Source organism: Ceratotherium simum, chromosome 7 (assembly GCF_057802395.1).
Source record: "Ceratotherium simum simum isolate JZ-2026a chromosome 7, ASM5780239v1, whole genome shotgun sequence".
NCBI classification, from domain to species: domain Eukaryota; kingdom Metazoa; phylum Chordata; class Mammalia; order Perissodactyla; family Rhinocerotidae; genus Ceratotherium; species Ceratotherium simum.
Genome location: NC_141906.1, coordinates 23,870,886 through 23,886,417, shown reverse-complemented (window position 1 = coordinate 23,886,417; position 15,532 = coordinate 23,870,886). Strand labels below are relative to the sequence as shown.

At 36.8% G+C, this 15,532-nt stretch overlaps 1 protein-coding gene across 1 annotated transcript; it reads right to left on the bottom strand.

Moving 5' to 3' along the window:
- Window positions 1-760: 760 nt before the first annotated feature.
- LOC101391876 (olfactory receptor 56A3-like) lies at window positions 761-1,708 on the bottom strand. The gene has a single exon (XM_004418336.1). It carries the CDS (start codon window positions 1,706-1,708, stop codon window positions 761-763), a length of 948 nt encoding a protein of 315 aa, XP_004418393.1.
- Between the last annotated feature and the right edge of the window lie 13,824 nt (window positions 1,709-15,532).

Sequence of the window (15,532 nt, the reverse complement as noted above, 5' to 3'; positions counted from 1 at the left end):
TTCTGAGAAACTGCTGGGAAGGCAGTTTAGATTGAGTCGACTGAAGGAGGAGGTCAGAGAGGTAAATGAGTCCCACTTAAAGAAGTAAATTCTTCTCTTTTGGGCTCCCAAAGTGTCTTATTTATGTGTTTTACTCTTACTCATTATATTGTGATATAATTGGCTTTACATATTTTTGCCTTTTCCACCAGGCCACGTGTTTTTTGAGTCACGGGACCAGGATTTATTTATATTAGATTCCCATTTTCTAGTACTATGCTGGATATGGAATAACTTTCAATAACTTTTCTTCAGGTATTTTGAATACTTGAATAAAAACGTTAAAGCATAACAGTTATTTTGAATATTTTTAATCTTATATTTACTTTTCCAAAGTCAATGCTCTGTTTTTAAGTACTGATATTTTCAAGTGGCCACATGTCTTTAACTGAGTATTGACTTTCCATCTCCACTGGCTCTACTTGGTATTTAATCAGGAGAAGATAATTAGGTTTGATGCTTGACTCATCAAAATTCTTAGCCTCTGGTCTAGGTAGCACAGTGTGAGATTAATGTCCTTAGTCTCTGCCCGGGTACCATGGAATGGTAAGAGGCAGGATACGACTCTGGGTGAGAGGGAAACCATATAGTTCATATCATCAGGCATATCCAGAGAGAAGATTAGGACTGTATTTCTGTCTCTCAGTCCCTGCTTTCCAATTGTGATTTTGAATATTCTTGCTCGAGATAAGCAAAGCAAGAACACAACTGCTTTCTGCTGTCACCCACCCCTCTTTAGTAATTTCCAAATTCCCTGCTTAATCTCCTGGGTTCGTACTCCATAGACAATGGGGTTGAAGGCTGCAGGAATTACATGGTGCAAGACATTAAGTAAGATGGGGATATCAGGGGAAACCTTTTTCTTGGCCATATGGGTGAAAACAAAAACCAATAGGATAGTGTTGAAGAAGAGGATGAGAATGAAATGAGAGCCACATGTGCTAAGAGCTTTGGCAGCTGTCCCTTTTGCCTTGAGTCTAAGAACAGCTCGCAGGATGCAAGTGTAGGAGAAGAAGATGAGGATGAGGTCAGAGCCCAGAAGAGTCCAGGCTATAATTAACTGGTAGATTCTGTTAAGGGCAACGTTATCACAGGAGAGCTTGGACACAGAGAGGCTGGCACAGATACAGTTCCTAATGATATTTTTTCCACAGTAATGGAGCCGAGCGGAGATGATGGGGATAGGTGCAGTGAGAAATGTATTCCGGGCCAAGATGAAGACAACAGCCTTTGCCACAAATTGGTCAGTGATTATGGATGGATAGTGCAGAGGCTTACAGATGGCCACATAGCGGTCATAGGCCATAGCTAGGAAGGTGCATGATTCCATGGGCAGGAAGCTATTCATAATGAACATCTGGAGGAAGCAGGCGGAGAAGCTGATGGGCCTGAGGTCAAACCAGAAGATGGCCAGGACCTTGGGGATGACGGTGAGGCAGAGCACCATGTCCAGCAGGGAGAGAAGGCTGAGCAGGTAGTACATGGGCTCATGCAGAGAGACCTCCAGCCAGATGGTGATAAGGAGGGTGGCATTGGCCCCCATGGCCAGGAAGAAAAGAAGGCTGAGGGGCAGGGACAGCCAGAGCTGCCAGGTGGGCGACCTGACAAAACAGTTCAGGAGGAACTCAGAGACTTCAATAGGGAGGGAACCATTGTTATAAGGCAGCATTGGCAGTGAGGTGGATGTCTTTGGGTATCTGAAGAAAAGGGAAGGAATTAATTCTACCATAGATCCTAATGACTATGTACTTAGCTTAAAAGGTCCATGAGGATAAGATCACAACCCACCTCGTTCACCCCACATCCCTTTGTCTAGCTCATTTTTTGACACGTAAGAGGTGGCTAATAAATATTTGTTGAATGTATAAAAAGTTTCCTCATTGGTCTTTCATTTGTATTTCATCTTACATTTTCTCTTGGGTGAATGTATCTTTTCAGTTTGTTTGCTTGGTTAATATTCAATGAATCAGATATTATTTAAGCATCAAATGTTATTTAAGTGAAACATATAAAAGTAAAGTCTGATAAAACATTTCAGTTTAAATTTTAAAATGTATAGAAATGCATTCTAAAGGCTAGATGGCATCCATGATCAAGTTTTTAAGTGAGTAAAAGATAAGAGTATCCAGAGGCATGATGAACTGAGTACATAGAGTAAATCTCCTGATGAAAATGAATAAAAATCATAAATATGGTTATGTCTATGTCTATACCCATATACCCATATACTTACCTATACCTATACCTATATGTGTATTTGAATGTCTTGAATTCATCCATGAACAGGCAAAAAATAAAGAATTATCAACTAGGAATTGAATGAAATCCAGACATTAGGAAAAAAATGATGTTGGCTTTTAAGCTGAAGACATTTGCAGCATTACACGAACTTAAGCACCAGTTTTCATTACCTAGTGGAGCTCAGGAACAGAAGATAAGATCCTGGCTTAGGCAGGTGGGGAATCTATTAGGTGATCTCCTACATAGGTAAGAATTTACAGTGCTACATTCTGAATGAAGATGTGCACTCGAAATAAACCCACACCTTCATCTCCATTCCTCACCCCCAGCTGGAACTTCAAAGAAAACTGACTACCTCAAAGCATGTTATATGAGAGAAGTCTTCCTTGAACTATGGACTAGTCTTCATGTAATTTTAGGTCTTGAGTTTACACCAACTGTTTGGCTCAAAAGGAATTTAAAGTTATCCCGGATTGCTAGCCCCAGAAAATAATAGAAACAAACCCAAGTCCTTTCCTGAGGCACCAACTTTTTATCTCAGGCCTCAAAGAATTTCAACACAGAAACTTCCAAAGAAATTGAGTTGCTTGCAGTAAAGAAAAATAATAATAATTAATTGAAAAAGAAAAAAAATCATGAGTAAAATCCCACAAAAAAATACGTAGAAGACTCTAACCTACAAAAATGACAGATTAGAGTTATTTGATATGAATATTAAACAAATTTACTTATTGGGTTTTCAAAAATGAAAGATAAGCTTGAAAATAGAAACAAAAGATGACTATACTTAAAAGAAGAATCAGTCATATCTCCTAGAAATAAAAATTTAAAATTAAAATTTTAAGAGATAGGTTTAAGAGAGTATTAGCACAATTGAGAACATACTTAGTGAACTAGAAGATAGAACTAGAGAAATATTTTAGAATGAAGCTCCAATGGATACATAGAAAATGCAAAAGTGTAGTTAGGGGCAAAGACATGGGATTCTGATTAGACATAGTCATTCTATCTTTTTTGTCTTCCTAGGATTAAGAAGATGAAGTCCAGAACTAATATTTTTCTCAGGGCATTGGTAGCTATAAAAAGTAAGAAAGCATATTTGAAAAGGAACCAGATATATTTGAGAAAATCAATATCAAAAATAAGAACTCAATCAATGAATTTAACAGTAGGTTTGAGACAGCTAAAGAGAGAGTCAGTAAACTGTCAGAAGGGAGGTCAGAAGAATTTACTTAGAATGAAGATGGAGAGAAAATAAAAACAGATGGAAAATACTGAAGAAAGTGTAAGAGAAATAGAGGATACAGTGAGAATGTCTAACATACATGTAATCAGAGCCCCAGATTGGAGAGGAAGGCAAATAGGGGAGAGGCTTTCATACTTTTCAGAAGAGGTGAAATACATCAATAACCAGACTCATGAATTCCAATAAATCTCGAGTGGGATAAATAAAAATAAATGTACAGCTAGATATATCTAGGTATATCTAAATGTGTACACCTAGATATCATGATCTAACTTCAGATACAAAAGACAAAGAGAAAATCTTAAAGATCAATATGACTATTACAATCAGAAGAATCAGTGTGTTCTAGGCCCCTTTTTACTAGAATTCTAGGTTAAAAGTTGCATATTAGCCACAGGGTTCTTGGCCTCTATTTTGAAGACTCTCCTTACTCTCACAGTACCCTCATGTTCCTCCCCCTAACCCTGTATTTATATCATTCTACCCTCTTTTCTCCAATTGTTAGGTTTCTTTGCTCAGGTTAATAAGATCTCACTGCCCATTGCATTGTTCCAAGTAGCCTGCAATGTTCTTGGAGCAACAATTGTGACCTCTAAGGGACCATTGCAAAAGGGACCCTTCTCAGTGATCCAACCTGTAAGATTGTTGTTCTTGGTGTCTAGAAAAGCCACTTCTGTGCAAAGACTTTTGTCAATAATCCTTTTGGGTACTAAATTAAATATATAGAAATGGAAAAGAATTTGTGTTAATCTTGAAAAATTATTGGAGCTGATGTCCAACCTGTCAATAGGGCCTGGAAGCAAAAGAGAGGGGAAAGTAGTGATAAATAATGATGAGAAGAGCAAGAAAGTCATTGAGTAGAAAATGGTGCTGTAAGCTTGCACCCTCTGGGGATCCCTGTTCGTATGGAGGAACCTGTGCACAGTAGAGTGAATCTAGGCCAAATAGATGGAATATTGACTGAGAAAGAGTGAAGAGGGGGGATAAGTATACATGTCCAGAAAATAGATGTTGGAGAGATGATGGAAAAGGAAAAAACTGAAAATAAAACAGAAGTGATTGGACTGAGAATAGGGAGGGCAAAGGAAGGAAGGAGAAGTAAAGGAAAGAGCAAAAAGAGGAATAGGTACTTTCAGGAAATGAGAAAGGCAGTAAAAGGCGGACTAGTGAAGATTTCTAAGTAATGATAATCAAGGGAGTATTATTGAGAATCCTTTTTCCCTTCCAAATCTGCATTCTCCCTCATGTTCCCACAAGAGTTCAATGAAGGCTATTCAAGATATCTCCTATATGATACTCTGCTTCAGATTCTTGAACCCCCATCTAGACCAAACCTCCCTGCAGGGAGCACAGAAGTCTGGGCTCAACTTTGGCGTAGTCCTCTCCATCCAGCCCTATGCCATTTCTGTCCCCCACTTCCTTTCAAGCTCCTATCCTCTAACTTTAACTCTGCGGGTTTTCCAGTTGCAAGCCCAGATTTAATCCCACCACAATCCCTGCTCTAGCCAGATGTCCAATATCACAGTGGTGGCTTGGTGCCTTCATTTTCTGGTGGAGCCAAACTTACTGGATGGAGACAATGATCTCTTCCAAGGAGGGATATTTCTGGCTCTGTATCTCTGAATCTTACATATTCTGGCTTTCAGAAAGGAGAGTTAATATTTGAGCTTCAGCATCCTCTGCTTCCCCAGGGAAAGACTGCCTTGCTGGTCCTGAAGGGGCCAGAGAATCAAGAGCCCAGCATTTTCTTGTTCCTCAAAGAGAAAGTTTTCCTCTCAGCTCTTCATGTTCTGGGATCCCTAAGCAGTCAATATTGCCCCTGAAGGCATAGGGAGAGTCTCGGAGTTAATCACCCCACACAATTTGAATAGGTAGAATGAGATACTTAGGAAATACAAAAATGATTAATTATATAAAAGCAAAATCCTAGGGCAAGAGGGTTCAAGGCAAAATGTCAGTGGGTACCAAGTTCTGATTTTCCGGAAATGTATTGATAAAAAGTGTGCATAATGTACATAAAACCAAGCATGTGCGCTTCTATACTGAGAATTTGTAGTAACTATAAAACACTCAGATGAGCTCCCTAATTTTTTTATGTTTATGCCCAATAGTTCTACATGAGTGAAATGTTTTCAAGAAGCTCTATTCTTCTGACACTTTTAATATAAAAATCTAAGATAAACAGCTTACTTCATATTATACTCCATTAGTTCCTGGCAGGTCAAAGATACCTTGTGGTAATAAATTTTTCTAACTATTCCCCAACCCTGTGGCCAAAGGCTGGAGATTAGACGGAATAGAATTCAACTCCTAGCTCTACCACTTGACAAGTTGCCTAAATTATCTGTCTCATCTTCCTAATTTGTATATTTGTTGTGAGGAATAAATGTGATCATGTTAGGAAAGCACTTGGTGGTTATTACATTGTTGTCATTAGTACTATTACTATAAAATCTGGCTTCCAGGCATTTTGAGGGGAAAACCATTGGTCAACAAAAAACCATTAAATACTCCTGCTACTCACCTTGGGGGCTTTTACATAGAAATGCCCACATCAGAAGCAGTTTAGTCTCAAATTAGTGCCTTCCATTTGGAGTACCGGCACTTACAGTTGTTGGTTTTGTGCTCATTTTCTTTTTTGTATTTTGCTTTGCTCATAGTGTCTTAATAAACACGGTTATCTCACACACTGGCAGTCACACGTGCTTCTGATTGATTCATCTCTTGTGGATTACTGCCTGTGTCTTGGAGATTACCCTCTCACTCTCCTCTCGACCCCCCCAAAGTCAATTTCATAAATCCCATAAACCTAGCTTTTTAAGTCAGATATCCCAAAATCTGTCCAGCTCTTTTCTTTTGATTGGTAACCAAGATAATAATATTTAAGCTCCGTAAGCCTCCTTTTTATTTGTTGGATTGATTCACGTTGGATGGTTGGGAGATGGAGTGCTTTTCAAGACAATTACCCTCTATCAAAGTCAGTCTCAGGACAACAAATGAATACTTGACTCCCTAGAACCTCTTTGTAATCCTCATTTCCTTTATTTCTTACTCTTTCTAATGCAAATTCAGTCACAAATTTTCCGTGATTTAAATAGTATTTATCATTGGTACATACTTATAACAACAAGCTCAGCTGAGTGTCTTCTGAGAGTTTACTCTCAGCATAAAAACTGCTTTATTGACATTGCCACATCACGCAGAAAACTTTAAGGTTGGAATGGGAGGCTCAAGAGGCTGCTAAGTGATTCCTTCGACACATTACTTTCCACAAAAGTCATTTCAGTACCAGAGTTCTGTCTTCTGCACAAGGTCAACAACTTTTCTAGGACAGAACTTGTCATGGGTTGGATAGCATTGGCTAAAACTCTGATGATGACCTGGTGACTTCTCTTCAATAGTAGAGAGTGCCTGGCCTTCACATGACTAACAAATTACTCTAGAATTCTGATTTGCAAATTCTTGAGTTCCCTTTCAAGCCTTGCTAAGCACTACCCTAAACATGTATGTCTGCATCCTGCACTGTTGTACCTTTATTTTCCCAGACTTCAAGAACTGTAATTAGAGGTAGCAGTTTTCACCACCCTTCCTCATACTTCTAGCTAGCCTCATCTCCACTAAAGAGTTGAGCAAATAAATTAAGGAGTTTATCGAATAATGAAGAGTTGCGGGCTGGGAAACAGCTATTGGAGGGGCAAGTCTAAGGCATAAGCTATTGATAAGGCTAAACAAAGTAGCTGACAGATGTCCTCCTGAATATCTTGGGAAATAGGGCTTGGGGACAGGTGGTAGCCACAGGTGGATTGCCAATCTACGGATGGAGAGAAGCATTACCTGACATCTGCAAACTGCAATATGCCAAACCAATCTTGCCACGAGACCAGTGAGTGAAAAGGTAACACAGGATTTCTCTCTATAGCAATACCTCCTATAACTTACAAACCGTTCCTTTAAGACTTTTCCCACTGGAGATTCTCAGTTGCTACATAACATCAGAAAAACACTAACAGTGAGTTTTATTATTCACTAAGGAGGGATAAAGGTGAGATAGCATAAAGAATGGCTCCTTCTACCAACATTTATGGAATACTTTTTATATGACTTGCGAGCTTTTTTATCCCTTTAATCTTCACAAAAATACAATGAGACAGGTTATATTACCAGACCCATTTTACAGAGGAGAATACTAATGTTCAAAGGGGTTAAGCAAACTGTCCAACATCAAAAAGCTAATGGAGAAGATAAGGTTAGAAAGCAGATAGATGTGATTTTAGTGCAAAACTTTTTCTAGTAACACTATACCGTTAGTCTCAAGTAGTGCCTATGGAACAAGGAGTCATTGGGAAAATAAATCCAAGAGATGGTAGCTCTCCATTGTCTTTAGATACATAAATTATACAGGACGGTCCTAATAGTTTTAATATCTGTCCCAATTTTCAATCAATACACTAAGCTATTTTTTCTTACTTTTGGTTATACATTCACTCATTTAATCAAAAATATTTGAGTATGTAATATGTATCAGGCACAGTGCTGGGTGCTGGTGATACAGAAATGAATGAGGATTGGTGTTGGGTCAAAGAAGCAAAGATAGAACTCCAAATTGATGCGGTGATTTCAACGATAAGTTACACATAGAAACAACAGAAACACAGACGTGGTACTTTTAGCTCAGACTGGGAGTGTTGGGTGTGATGCACCAGAGACAGCTTTCTGGAGGTTGCTGACTTCAGAAGAGTATTAAAAAATGAGTAGGAGCTAAAGAAACTGGAGGCTAAAAAGAAAATTTCAGGTCTATTGGGCAGTAAGAGCAAAGGCCGGGGCCAAGGAAGAACATTAGTTATATTGGGATCTGCAAGCAGCCTACTACTGCAGCAGAAAAGTGTGAAGATACAATGTAAGAGAGAGGCTGGATTAGGAGGTTTACACATTCTAAGAGGGGAAATGATGACGTGCCAACAGCAACAGTGAGACAGATTGAGGAGGCAGCCCATATCACAGAAGAATATACAAGAGAGAAAACGGAAAATTTGTGATTTGCCAGTTGTAAAGGAAAAATGTATTGGAAAATATAGTCTTTAGGACTAAACTGGCTGACTAAAGTCTGCCTCTGTCACTCATTTCCTTGCATAATATTGAGCAAGATACCAATCCTTCCTAAGTGTCAGTTTCCTCAGCTACAAAATGGCGGTGATAATGTTATACTTCCAGCATCTTGGGAGAGTCAACGTGACGATGTAGGTATAGCTTCCATCACAGATTTGCACATATCAGATCCTCAAAAACTGCTAAATAGTAGGATCAAGACCTATATAGTCAAACATTTTACTATTATTAATATAAATCAATCAACATTTGTGGAGCAATGTGCAAAAAGTTATGAAAGACAATATTATGAGTATAAAAATAAATGGCAGGACTTCTGCCCACTTGATATCACTGTGTACACATTAGTAGAAAAATTATTTTCTTGTTTGTGTTTACTGCCTGCTAAGGCTTCCCAGTACATTCCAGTGTGAAAAAAGAGTTACTAAATAAACAAACAAAAAGCATCGAGTATATTGGGTTTTAGAGAAACATTTTTTTCAGCAATTATTTTATTAAAACATACTACAATATATACTTGATTAAAACATACAGTGAAGAGACTAGTGAAGATGGCTTTCATAATACTTCAAAAGTTGAACTTTATATAGGTTTCTGAAGATGATAAATCCTCAAAAATTACTAAAATTACTACAGAATCATTTATATTAAGGGCTACATTTTTATTCTTTTATTCCAGTTTTTTATTGCCATAAAATACATATAACATAAAATTTATTATCATAATCATTTTTAAGTGTACAGTTGAGCGTTATGAGGATGTTCATATTGTTGTGTAAACATTACCACCAGCCATGTCTAGAATGCTTTTCATCTTGCAAAACTAAAACTCTGTACCCACTAAACAATAACTCCCCATGACCCCCTCCCACCAGACCCTGGAAACCACCATTCTACTTTTTTTTAACTGCTACAATGTTACATCATGATTATTTTTCACAATGATCACTATTTCATTACATATAATTATTTGATCAATGTTTCAAAAATCATCTAAAATAAACATGAAAGAGGGCTTTATGCAAACCATGTCATCCAAAGTTTAGCAGCGGATGCAGTAAAAGTGCAGCATAGAACCAGTTCTCTGGTCTAATTTTACAAAGGTCTTGGCAGCTGCTGTGTTTATATTTTAATTTGTTTTAGTCTTCCCAGTGATTCTGTGAGCTATACATCATCTTTATAATAATTGTTTTTCTGCTTAAAACATCTAGAATTATATTTTGTTACTTGAAACTAAGAATCCTGATTGAAATAGTAGTTAAAGAGGTGTGATGGATTCTTCATGTAATAAATATTTGTTGAGTGTCTCCTATGTGGTGAATGTATTTGACAAAGATGGAAGACACGGTCTTGTGCTTTCAATAATGAGTATAAAGCAGTAGTTAACCGACTGATGCTGGAGTTAAACTTCCTGGGTTAGAATTTTAGCTTCATTACTTGCCATATGCGAGGCATTTATCAAGTTATTTTGTATCTTTGTGCATCTGTTCCCTCCTCTGGAAAACAGTTATAATCCTGGCATCTATTTCGTGTTTATTGTGTGTTTTAAGTAACAAACACAGTACTAACCATGGTGCCTGATCTGTGGTTCTTTGTAGGTATTATATGCCACTACTAGTAGGATGTATAGTTGTGTAGAGGAAAAGGTAGGCGTTGAACCACTGAACACAGGTGTGGTCAGTTTCAAAGAAAGGGACTTTCAGGGTGCTATAGAAGCCTGTAGTGTTGGAGCCTAACATAGTTTTGAAGGTCAGGTAAAGGCATCCTAAGTAAACCTACAGACTGAACAAGAAAGGAAAGTAGGAATCACCTAAGCCAAAAACAGCGGAAAGAGTAGCTCAGAAAGTGACGGCTGAACATACAGAGGCCCTGTGCTGAGAGAGAACGCGTGTTGTGTTTTAGAAGCACAGAGGACAATATAACTTTGAGTAAAAACAGAGGCACATACAATTATTGAAATCAACTTAAATCTCAGTTTGAACCCTCATCCAGCAGAATAAAGGTATATTAAATGTGGGTTATTGCTGCTTCTTTGACCCAACTATGCCTCCTTGAATTCCAGATTTGTTCAAATATCTCAGTTTTGTGAAATAGCAGGCAGCTGGTAGGTTCCAGCAATCAAAGATGTCTCTTCAGTTACTAAGCAGTATTTTTTCCCTTACAGTATTATAACTTGAGCAAATCTATTTCTTCTCCTCTTTGTTCAGTCATTTTTATTTATTTATTTATTTTATTGGGGTCATATTGGCTTTCAACATTGTGTACATTTCAGGTATACATCACTATATTTCAATTTCTGTATGGACTGCATCGTGTTCACCAACAGTCCAGGTTTTATCCATCACCATACATATGTGCCCCTTTACCCATTTCACCCTCCCCCCACAACCTCTCCTCTGGTAACCACTAATATATTCTCCTTATCTGTGTGTTTGCTTGTTTATCTTCCATATAAAGGGAAATTATTTGCTATTTGTCTTTCTCTGTCTGAGTCATTTTGCTCAGCATAACACCCTCCAGGCCCATCCATGTTGTCACCAATGGCACAATTTTGTCTTTTTTATGGCTGAGTTGTATTCCATTGTGTGTGTGTGTGTATATATATATATATATTCTTTATCTATCATCCATTGATGGGTGCTTGGGTTGCTGCCACATCTTGGCTATTGTGAATAATGCTGCAAAGAACATAAGAGTGCATATATCTTTCTGAATTGTTAATTTCATGTTCTTCGGATAAATACCCAGTAGTGGGATAATTGGATCATACGATATCTCTTTTTTTTTCTTTTGAGGAAGATTGGCCCTGAGCTAACGACTGTTGCCAATCTTCCTGTTTTTCTTTTTTCTCCCCAAAGCCCCAGTATTTAGTTGTATATCCTAGTTGTAAGTCCTTCTAGTTCTTCTATGTTGGATGCCTCCTCAGCATGGCTTGAAGAGCTGTGAGTAGTTCTGCACCCAGGATCTAAACTGGCGAACTCCAGGCCGCCGAACTGGAATGCACGAACTTAACTGCTACGCCACCGGGCCAGCCCCCCAATCGTACAGTATCTTTATTTTTAATTTTTTGAGAAATGTCCATACTGTTTTCCATAGTGGCTGCACAAGTTTGCATTCCCACCAGCAGTGTATGAGGGTTCCCTTTTCTCCACATCCTCTCCAACACTTGTTATTTCTTGTCTGGTTAATTATAGCCATTCTGATGGGTGTGAGGTGATATCTCATTATAGTTTTGATTTGCATTTCCCTAATAATTAGTGACGTTGAACATCTTTTCTTGTGCCTGTTGTCCATCTGTATATCTTCTTTGGAAAAATGTCTGTTCATATTCTCTTCCCATTTTTTGATCAGGTTATTTATTTTTTTGTTCTTGAGTTGTATGAGATCTTTATATATTTTGGAAATTAACCCCTTGTCAGATATATGATTTGCACATATTTTCTCCCAGTTGGTGAGTTGTCTTTTCATTTTATTGATGGTTTCTTTAGCCTTGTAGAAGCTTTTTAGTCTGATGTAGTCCCATTTCTCTATTTTTTCTTTTGCTTCCCTTGCCTGAGAAGACATGGTTTTAGAAAAGATATTGCTAAGACTGATGTCAAAGAGTGTACTGACTGTATTTTATGCCAAAAGTTTTATGGTTTCAGGACTTACATTCAAGTCTTTAATCCATTTTATGTTAATTATTGTGTATGGTGTGAGATAACAGTCTACTTTCATTCTTTTGCATGTGGCTGTCCAGTTTTCCAAACACCATTTATTGAAGAGACTTTCCTTTCTTAACGGTATGTTGTTGGCTCCTTTGTCGAAGATTAGTTGTCCATAGATGTGTGGTTTTATTTCCGGTTTTTCAATTCTGCTCCATTGATTTGTGTGTCTGTTTTTCTGCTCATACCATGCTGTTTTGGTTACTATAGCTTTGTAGTATATTTTGAAGTCAGGGAATGTGATACCTCCAGCTTTGTTCTTTTTTCTCAGGATTGACTTGATTATTCGGGGTCTTTTGTTGTTTCATATAAATTTTAGGATTTTTTCTTCTAATTCCATGAAGAATGTTATTGGGATTCTGATGTAATTGGGATTGCATAGAATCTATAGATTGCTTTAGGTAATATGGACATTTTAACTATGTTTATTATTCCAATCCATGAGCACGGAATACCTTTCCATTTCTTTATGTCTTCTTCATTTTCTTTTAGTAACATCTTATAGTTTTCAGTGTATAAATCTTTCACCTCTTTGGCTAAAATTGTTCCTAGGTATTTTATTCTTTTTGTCACAATTGTAAATGGGATTGTATTTTTGATTTCTCTTTCTTCCAGTTATTTGTTAGCACATAGAAATGCAATTGATTTTTTATGTTGATTTTGTATCCTGCAACTTTACTGTATTCATTGATTATTTCTAACAGTTTGTCGGATTCTTTAGGGTTTTCTATATATAGAGACATCATCTGCAAATAGTGACAGTTTTATTTCTTCCTTTCCTATTTGGATCCCTTTTATTTCTTTTTCTTGCCTGATTAATCTGGCTAAAACTTCCAGTACTACATTGAATAAGAGTGGTGAAAGTGGGCATACTTGTCTTGTTCCTGCTCTCAGAGGAATAGCTTTCAGTTTTTTGCCATTGAGTATGATGTTGGCTGTGAGTTTGTCATATATGGTCTTTATTATGTTGGGGTACTTTCCTTTTATACCCGTCTTATTAATGGTTTTTATTATAAATTGTTGTTGGATCATGTCAAATGCTTTCTCTGCATCTATTGATCATGTGATTTTAATCCTCAGTTTGTTAATGTGGTGCATCACATTGATTGATTGGTGGATGTGGAACTATCCCGGCATCTCTGGAATAAATCCTAATTGATTGTGGTGTATGATCCTTTTAATGTATTGTTGTATTTTATTTGCTAATGTTTTCTTGAGAATTTTTGCATCTATGTTCATCAGTGATATTGGCCTGTTATTTTCCTCCTTTGTATTGTCCTTGTCTTGTTTTGGTATCCGGGTAATTTTGACCTCATAGATTGAGTTAGGAAACATCCCATCCTCTTCAATATTTCAGTATAGTTTAAGAAAGATAGGTATTACTGCTGGTGGGAGTGCAAACTTGTGCAGCCACTATGGAAAACAGTATAGAGATTCCTCAAAAAATCAAGGATAGAACTACCATATGATCCAGCTATTCCACTGTTGGGTATTTATCCAAAGAACTTGAAAACACCAATTTGTAAAGATACATGCACCCCTGTGTTCATTGCAGCGTTATTCACAATAGCCAAGACTTGGAAGCAACCTAAGTGCCCATCAAGGAACGAATGGATGAAGAAGATGTGGTATATATACACAATGGAATACTACTCAGCCATAAGAAACGATGAAATCCAGCCATTTGTGACAACATGGATGGACATTGAGGGTATAATGCAAAGTGAAATAAGTCAGAGGGAGAAGGTCAAATACCGTATGATTTCCTTCATTAAGTAGTAGATAATAACAACAATAAACAAACACATAGGGACAGTGATTGGTTTGGTGGTTACCAGAGGGGAAGCGGGGAGGGAGGAGGGTGAAAGGGATAATTCGGTACATGTGTGTGGTGATGGGTTGTAATTAGTATTTTGGTGGTGAACGTTATGTAATCTATGCAGAAATAGAAGTATAATGATGTACACCTGAAATTTTTACAATGTTATAAACAAATGTTACTGCAATAAACAAAAAATTAAAAAAATAAATAAATAAAATAAATAAATAAAAATAAAAGTTATAAAAGATTAAAAAAATAAAGTTTTTCTTTTCTGAAAACAAAAAAAAAAGAAAGATAGGTATTAAATCTTCTTTAAATGTTTGTTAGAATTCACTAAACAAGCCATCTGGTCCTGGACTTTTGTTTTTTGGGTGGTTTTTGATTACTTTTTCAATCTCTTTACTTGCAATTAGTCTATTCAGATTCTCTATTTATTCTTGATTCAGTTTTGGGATATTGCATGATTCTAAGAATTTATCCATTTCTTCTAGGTTATCTAGTTTGTTGGCACATAGCTTTTGATAGTATTCTCTTATAATTCCTTGTATTTCTATGGTATTCATTGTAATGTATCCTGTTTCATTTCTGATTTTATTTATTTGAGTCTTCACCCTTTTTTCTTAGTGAGTCTGGCTAAGGGTTGTCAATTTTGTTTATTTTCTCAAAGAACCAGCTCTTAGTTTCATTGATCCTTTCTATTTTTTTTTTATTTATTTCTGCTCTGATTTTTATTATTTCCATCCTTCTACTGACTTTGAGCATTGTTGTTCTTCTTTTTCTAGTTCTTTTAGGTATAGTTTAAGTTTACTTATTTGAGATGTTTCTTGCTTGTTGAGGTACGCCTGTATTGCTGTAAATTTCCCTCTTAGTACCACTTTTGCTGCAACCCAAAAGAGTTAGTATATTGTGTCTTCATTTTCATTTGTCTCCAGGTATTTTTTTATTTCTCCTTTGATTTCTTCATTGTTCTCATAGTTGTTCAGTCGCATGTTGTTTGGTCTCTACATATTTTTGAGTTTCCCCACTTTTTTCTTTTAGTTGATTTCTAGTTTCACAGCATTGTTGTCAGAAAAGATGTTTGAGATGATTTCAATCTCATTAAATTTTTTGAGGTGTGTATTGTTTCCCAACATATGATCTATCTTTGAGAATGTTCCATGTACACTTGAGAAGAATGTGTATTCAGCTGTTTTTGGATATAATGTTCTCTCTCTATATGTATATCTATTAAGTCCATCTGGTCTACTGTTTCATTTAAGATCACTGTTTGTTGACTTTCTGTCTGGATGATCTATCTATTGATGTAAGTGGGGTGTTAAGAGCTACTACTATTCTTGTATTACTGTTGATTTCTCCCTTTAGGTCTGTTAACAG